Raw genomic sequence first — 8,574 nt, 5'->3', positions numbered from 1 at the left:
CACGAAACTTTATTACTTGTGTGTGACAAGTTTCTACTATTCTTAGCAGTTGATCGGCACGACACAAAAACCGTATGTGTGTTATCAGCACCGAGCGAGATGGCGAAAATTATTCCCCCCATACCACTCCTCACCACTGCGGTAGTCGTCGCTCAACTTTCACATCCCCCTCCCCCACCTGAAGGTTCAATAAAAAGTGAACAATTTATACAGCTACACCAAAATTTCTAAAAATGTCGCATGATACGCAGTGATTGACACTGGGAGCTGATTTGCAACACAGTTACATCTTACTGCTAGGGAGGATAATTTTATGGGTACTGCTACTATTCATGACCATCTATCTGGTCCGCATTTTCTGCATAAGACAGTCGGTGGAGAAAATTACCCGGTCCTTCTGCGTGAAGTACTACAGGAAATGTCGGACAATGTCGCGCTAGCGGTTATTTACATCTATATCTACATGGCTACTCTGCAAATCGCACTTAATTGCCTGACAGAGGGTTCATCGAAGCACCTTCACAATAATCCTCCATTACTCCACTCTAGAACAGCGCGCGGAAAGAACGAACACCTATATCTTTCTGTGCGAGCTCTGATGTCCCTTATTTCATTATGATGATCGTTTCTCCCCATGTAGGCCGGCGTCAACAAAATATTTTCGTATTAGGAGGAGAAAGTTGGTGATTGACATATCTTGAGAAGATTCCGCCGCAACGAGAAACGTCTCTGTTTTAATGATCTCCACCCCAAATCCTGTACCACGTGGGTGACACACTCTCCCATATTTCTCGATAATACGAAACATGCTGCCCTTCTTTGAATTTGCTCTACGTACTCCGTTAATCCTATCTGGTAAGAATCTCACACCGCGCAGCGTAATGTTGGCAGTCTGTTTAGTAGATCTGTTACATCCTCTGAGTGTTCTACCAATAAATCAAATTGTTTGGTTCGCTTTTCTCACAACATTTTATATGTGCTCTTTCAAATTTAAGTTGTTCGTAAGTGTAATTTCTAGGTACTGAATTGACGCCCTTTAGATTAGACTGATTTATCGTGTAACAGAAGTTTAACGGATTCCTTTTAGCACTTAAGTGGATGACCTCACACTTTTCGTTATTTAGGATGAATTGCCAATTTTCGCACCATAGAGATAGCTTTTCTCAGTCGTTTTGCAATGCTTATGCTTCCAGCTCCATGACACTTTGCCGTTGATTTCGGAAGACATTTATAGAATATGTGGTTGGGGAGGGGAAGTGAGGGGGGGGGGGAGCATGTTCTCCCGATCTCACTCCCATGAATTTATTCTTAACGGAGACATGAATCATTTGGTGTCCGAGACACTGGTAGATGCTCCAGAAGAGCTGTTTGCCCATTTGCCTGAAGCTGCAGCCGTTATTCGTCAAACGTCTGTTTGTTCTGAGCAAGTCACAGAGTCACTAGCACACAGATGTGTGTTTTGGATTAATGTAAGAAGACGGAATTTTTAGGACCCCCTCTAAAACTTTGTTCATCACATGGCAGTCTGAACACGGTTTCTGCAAATAATCAGCATCAAAACCTTCATGTACTCTTAACGGTGTTATAATCTCTTGTGAAGGGACATTCTACTATAGCGTTACGTTTCCTCAACACAGGTAGTCGATACCAGAAATATTCTCGAATTTTAAAACAGGTCAACATTGTCTCAGCTGTTTTTCTAAAAAAATTCATATGATTTTGTACACGACGTGTTATATTATAAGCTAAAATCTAAAAAAGGAAATTAGTTTATTTTCCCTGTTACAATCGATATGTACTGACCTTGATTGTAGAGTTAAAATAATTTTGAAGACATATTTGAAATTACGAAATATTTGGCACACTTAAAATTTCTATTATGAATTACGCAAATTCAGTACTGTTTATTATGTTTATTTCTGGATTCATTTGTAAATTAAAAGAAGTTCATTTGTCAAGAAAATTTGCAAACCCTTTGGAATATTGTTATTACCGCAGAGTGAGGTAGTAGTGGGCATGCCTCTGATGTGACCGGACGTATTTACGTAGTTTGGAATAATAATGTAATTTCGGCTTTGTTAATGTAAAGTTCAAAAGACGGTGTGATACAGAAAAATGTGAGAATGAAATATTCGTGAAAAGAAAAAATACAGCGAAAGCATTACTTCAAAGTTAATTATGTCAATTGGAAACATGGGATCCTAAACACGAAAATTTCAATTTCAAGAATCAGCCTCTAGACATGAAGAATTGGAGCCAACTACGAGAAAAGAAAATAAGTAAAAAGTTTATTGTAAATCTTACTCCTCTCGTAACTTATTAAAAGAGTTAACCCTAAAGACAGTAACACTCAACAAATGATGTGAGGGAGCGGTAGATTACATTCTAAACACTCTAAAATTTTGCATACGCACGGTTTTTTTACACTCTGTATAATAAGATACCATATTCACATCCAAATTGCTAGGGAGGTTCCGTATGCATAACACAAGAAGTTAAAAGAACAGTAGGACGGTGAAGTGTTAACTGCACTGTATTGTTCGAAATCTGTAGAATAAATTACATTTCACAAACAAAACAAAAACCTCACATAAGGCGTAAAGCTTCTGACTGTAGGTACTTTGAGGACTAGATAAGGGGAACGTGAGAGTGGGGTTGAGCTGCACCGCGTTGTGTCGTGATTCACAGCTGCAGGCTAATGCTGTCAGGGTCCACACCACTTGTCGACCCGGACGCATCTGTCCCTATGACGCTACCATCGCCTTCTTCCTCTTCCGTGTCTTCCTCGGAAAGGTCCGGACCCAGGAGGTTCATCTTCTGCAGGTCCACGAGGCTGCTCACCGCGACGGTGGGCAGAGCCTGCTGCCGCACGGTCGGGGGTGCTGAAGACTCACTGGCGTATAATAGCTCATGTTCCTCAGGCAAGTCGCTGGAGAAGATGTCGATAGCCACTCCCGGATTCGCCTGCAAGAAACCAAGGCACCAGTCAGACAATTCGTGTGACAGTATTAAGGAACGTAGAAAGTACCGAAGTGCGTGAAGGGTAAACGGGAAATACTTTTGTGAAATATCTAGTTGCACTGAGATCGCTATTTTTAGCTGCTTTCTGTCATCATTTAGATGCACATAATGAATTAAGAATAAAAGTAGGTGCTGTCACAAAATATATGGTGAAATTGAGTTAATTCTAGATCATTGGCACTATTCATGTGCAAATGATGTACAATGAGTAAATTTTGCGGGTTAAGTGTACATGATTTATTTCAATGAATGGTCACACGCTGAACATTTTTCTCTTTTTTTTTAATCATCAGTCTGGTTTGATGCGGCCGCCACAAATTCTCCTCCTGTACCAACCTCTTCATCTCAAGAGTAGCAATTGTACCCTACGCATTCAGTTATTAGCTGGATGTATTCCAATCTCTTTCTCTACAGCTTTTGACCTCTACAGTTCCGTCTAGCACCATGGAAGTCATTCCCCGATGTCTTAACAGATGTCCTTTCATCCTGTCCCTTCTCCTTGTCAGTGTTTTCCACATCTTCCTTTCCACTCAGATTCTGTGCAGAACCTCCTCATCCCTTACCTTATCAGTCCACCTAATTTTTAACATTCGTCTGTAGCACCGCATCTCAAATACTTCGACTCTCTTCTGCTCCCGTTTTCCCACAGTCCATGTTTCACTGCCATACAATGCTGTGGTCCAAACGTACATTCTCAGAAATTTTTTCCTCAAGTTAATACATATATTTGACTCCAGCAGACTTCTCTTGTGCAGTGCTAGTCTGCTTTTTATGTCCTCCTTTCTCCGTCAAAGGTTATTCTGCAGCCTAGGTCTAACTTCGTCTACTTCGTGGTCCCCAGTTTCGATGTTAAGTTCTTAGCTGTTCTCATTTCTGCTACTTCTCATTACTTTCATCTTTTTTCGATCAACTCCCAATCCATATTCTGTACTCGTTAGACTGTTCATTCCATTCAACACATCGTGAACTTCTTCTTCACTTTCACTGAGAATAGCAATGTCACCAGCGAATCTGATCATTTATACACTTTTACCCTGAATTTTAATCCCACTCTTGAACTTTTATTTTCCTCATTGCTTCTTCGATGTCTAGATTGGACAGCTGGGGCGAAAGACTATATCCTTGTCTTACATCCATTTTAATCAGAGCACTTCGTTCTTGGTCGTTCACACTTATTGTTCTCTCTTTTCTCTTGTACATATTTTATATTACCCGTCTTTCCATATAGCTTACCTTTTTTTCCTCAGCATGTCGAACACCTTGCACCATTTTACATTGTCGAACGCTTTTTCCAGGTCGACAAATCCTGTGAACATGTCTCGACTTTTTTTTTCAGTCTTGCTTCCATTAGCGACCGCAACGTGAAAGTGCCTCTCTGGTGCCTTTACCTTTCCTGAAGCCGAAATGAACGTTTAAAGACTGCTAAATACTATTGTGGCTTAAATTAAATGAAAATAGACATATCAGCGGAACTAGCGAAATTAGTAACATATACTCAAATTTAACAACAAAACTTGACATTAACACTATACACGCCACCAGATTTTAATCGAAAATTCGTCTCTAGAATAGAAGGAATAGTTGCAGAAATAGTAGTCTTTTGTGATGAAACAAGCATCATAACTACAGCCTCTAGTGGCGCAAGAGCAGAAGGAACAATGTCTCAAATATGATGGAATATTACGAGTGTTCATTGGCTCTGGCTAAATAGCTAATCAACAGAGAGAAATGCATAGTTCGTGTATTTGTGTACAAGACAGTATATGTCATCATCACGTAATCAATAACAAAAGATCACGAGAGAAAGAAAATATGCAAAGCTAAAGGTTGCGTATTGGATTTCAGTCAGGACTTAAATTGGAAATCATATGTTACAAAATTTCTTGAGTTTGGCAACATTTGCTCCACGTGTAATTAATTGTTGCTCTTGGTAATTTAAACATGATTACTCTGCCTGCTTATATGAATTAATGTCATATGGAATAATGCTATAGATCAACTAAAACATAGTGGCAACATATACATTGCATCCGCTGTTCATCAATGTACGCTGGACTTCCTGCTGTGGAACTCTTGTGCCTGCACCAGGGTTCCGTTTCGTCTTCAGGTATGACACAAATCGTAGCTGATTCCGCTTTATAGACTAGGCAAATTTCCATGTTCTGTGATGAGGCGTGAACGTCCAACACTTGTCACCTACTCGTGGTTTAATCATCTTTCAAGCCTTCACATAGACGTTCACATCAGTAGCATGCGAACAGCCAACCAGTTTCGCCGTTTCAGAGATGCTGGCTCCCATCTGCCAGGCTACAACAATATGCCCTTTATTAAGGTCGCTCACGTCAGTGGTGGTCCCCATTTGTGGCCCGTACCATCGCTCTTTTGATTCTGCTCCGATTATACTCTTTGCCGGGCGGCATTCTGTATCAGGTGGCGTCGCAGTCGTCATGTTTTGGCTCGTCAGTGTAAATACACCAAGAGTGTGCAAAGCACAGAACTGAAAAATGAGTTAGGCAAGGGGGTTTTCCTTCCTGTGCCAACGTCTTCATCTCAGTGTAGCAGCATCACTCAATGTCTGCAATTATGTGGTAATCTTTGTCTCTCCCTAAAAAGCTTGTCATTAACAGCTCCCTCTAGTACCACGTAGTTACTCCATGCTACCCCATGTTTTGCACATATTCCTTATCTTCGTTGGATCTGCAGAGAACCTTCTCATTTTATACCATACACCCACTTAATTTTCAACATTTTTCTGCATCTCAGAACCTGCGAGTTTATTTTTTTCCGGGGGTTTCCTACACTCCATGATACACCTCTGTACTGCGATGTACTCCCAGTCTACATTCTCAGCCATTCATTCCTCAAATTGAGGCTCACAATTGATGCTAGTAGACTTCATTTGCCAGAAATTATCTCCTTGTCTGTGCTAGTCAACTTCTTATTTCCTCCTTGTTCTCCAAGATGGCAGAATTTCTTCACTTCGTCTTCTACGTTGTCCCAGATTTGGTGTTGAGTTTAACGCTAATCTCCTTTTCGATATTCCTCATTACTTTTGTGTTGCTTTGATGTACTCACGTATCATATTTGGAGCTCAAGTAGACCGTTAATTCTCTTCAAGAAATCCTGTAACTTCATCTTCACCTCCACAGAAAACAGTAACGCCATCAGCAAATTTTAATAATGTTACCCTTTCACCCTGAATTTTGATCCTTGTTCCAAATCTTTGTTTCCTTCGTTGCTTCTTCGATATATAGGCCCTGTTTAGTCTGAGCTCCTTTCTATTTGTCTCCTATTCTTAGTTTCCACTCTTGAATCTTGTACATATTGTATATTAACTTTTTCCCCATGGCTTCACCCATGTATGTGTTTCCCACATATAATGAACACACTTCTGCCTCCTGACCCTCCCTCTGTCTGTCCACCTTATCCTCCCACCCCTATCTCTCTATGTCTCTTCACCTCATTGTCCCTTCCCTTTGTCCATTTCCTCTACCCCATCTCTCTGACTACATCTCCCTTCCCCTGCCTCTGACCATATGCCCCTCCCCATCTCCTTTTTCCAGCTCCACCTCCCCCTCTTCCTTTGCCACTTACAACTACCCTATCCACCAGCCTCATGCATCTCCCCTGCCTGCACCTCACTCTGTTCATCCCCTCCTGTATACATCTTATCGATACCATACCCTTCTGCATGCTTAGCCCTTGGATAACTGGTTGGTAAAATAGGCCATACCACATCAACACAACACACCTATCTTTCACAGCAGCTTACATGTCAGGGACTTGTAAACCTTTTCTTGCCCTTCTCCTATAGACTGCCCTGCAAAGCAAGTTTATTTGGCAGGCCAATATTGTTCCCATACAGCATGCCTATTATGCAGTGCTGCCTATACACCAGGGGCTGAAAAAGAAAACAGTTTTACCCTTACCTCCTATTTAAGCTAGGAGGTTATAAACCCCACAGTGCTGTTCTGCTGTTTCTGTGCCACATTTGGTTGAAATCGTCCAGGGGTTTTGGAGGATATACTGGCTATACACATATCCACCCACCCATCCTCCCCCCCCCCCCACTGCTTTAAATATATAACAGTTTATCTATCTTTACGTCGTACAGTGTGAGGATTCTAAACTTCTACGCTACATTACATTGCTGAACCCTTTTCGAAGTCGACAAATTCGACCAAAGTGTTTTGGTCTTTTTTGCTCTGTTTTGCTTCCACTGTCACGCATTGTGCCAGAAATGCCTCTCTGGTGCCTTAACTTTTCCTTTTCCTAAAGCCAAACTGATCATCATCTATCAGTTCCTCAATTTTCTTTTCCAATCTTTTGGATTTTATGCTGGTTAGTAATTTCGTTGGTAGCACTGTCATGCTGACTGTGCGATAGTTCTCACATGTATCTGCTTTTTTTGTCTTTCGGATTGTGGGAATGATGTTCCTCGGAAGGTCCGATGGCATTTCTCGACACAAACATTCTACACACTAACCTGATTAATCTTTCTGATTACCACATCCCCAATGGTTTTTAGAAATTCAGAAATAATGTTGCCTGTGCCTTCTCCTTGTTTGATTGCAAGTCTGTCAAAGCTCTTCCAAACATTGACTCCAACAATGGATCCTCAGTTTCCTCCCAATTGTCAATAGTTTCACCTTCCATGAAGTTAAGGATCAGTTGTTCCACTTCATAGGGGCACTCAGAGTATTGTTTTTCTCTATCTGCTATCTCTCCTCTGTATTCAGGTGTGGAAATACTTTTGCACTCTTTAACGCTGATGCTTTTCTTTTCAAATTCTCCTAAAATTATGTAACAAACCACTGTTTAAATCTAAACTGAAATCGTTTATGTATGTTGTTAGTTTCTTGCTTGTTCGATGGGTCGTTGCGACAACATGCTATGGTGTGGAAATGTCAAAAGGTTTACAAATAAGAAGTGGTTTCTCCATGTAAACCTGACTACTTGTCCATTTGCTTCATTTATATACTTTCATTGTTACTTTAATCTTAACCTAGAATGAAACTTAATAAATATATCCCAACCACATACAGATATTATGTATACAGAAATTCAGCTGTGTAGTAAAAAAGTTGCGAAATAAAATTGTTTTCAGTTTTTTTAAAAAACTTAATTGTCTAAAAAAACATTTAACTCATACGGGTGATGCTCAGGTACTTTTATGGCTGTATGTTTTACTCCTTTCTGTGAAAGAGCATGGTGTAGATGAAGCTAGTGCTCCTAATGACAACAAGTTTCCGTGCAATGTATATGTTGCCACTATGTTTGAAATTGATCCATAGCATTATTCCATGTGACAACTATGTGTTCGAATGTCGACCTGATGACGTCGTCAGTTATGACTGCAGTGTTAACTGAATCATCATGATTGGACAGGGGGGTCAATTGAAAGGTGTCGGGTTAATCACTTCACCAGGTCGGTGGTCATGTCTGAATATGCTGTCTCCAGCCGAACAGCTGCTCGAAACGTGCATCGTCTCAAGAAAGCAGGCCCATGCCAGCAGTGTAATGATTTAGGGGATATTAACCTGTACTTCAAGG

General features: G+C 40.7%; 1 protein-coding gene across 1 annotated transcript in view; it reads right to left on the bottom strand.

Annotated features, from left to right (window-relative positions):
- Positions 1-2,515: 2,515 nt before the first annotated feature.
- LOC126234976 (uncharacterized) overlaps positions 2,516-8,574 on the bottom strand; it is a 241,749-nt gene continuing 235,690 nt past the window's right edge. The window contains exon 10 of the mRNA XM_049943714.1: positions 2,516-2,964. Within this exon, the coding sequence (XP_049799671.1) occupies positions 2,683-2,964 (282 nt within the window). The 3' untranslated portion in view covers positions 2,516-2,682. The remainder of the gene's footprint in view (positions 2,965-8,574) is intronic.

Source organism: Schistocerca nitens, chromosome 2 (genome assembly GCF_023898315.1).
Source record: "Schistocerca nitens isolate TAMUIC-IGC-003100 chromosome 2, iqSchNite1.1, whole genome shotgun sequence".
In the NCBI taxonomy this organism is placed as follows: Eukaryota; Metazoa; Arthropoda; class Insecta; order Orthoptera; family Acrididae; genus Schistocerca; species Schistocerca nitens.
This window is presented reverse-complemented; position numbering and strand designations above follow the sequence as displayed.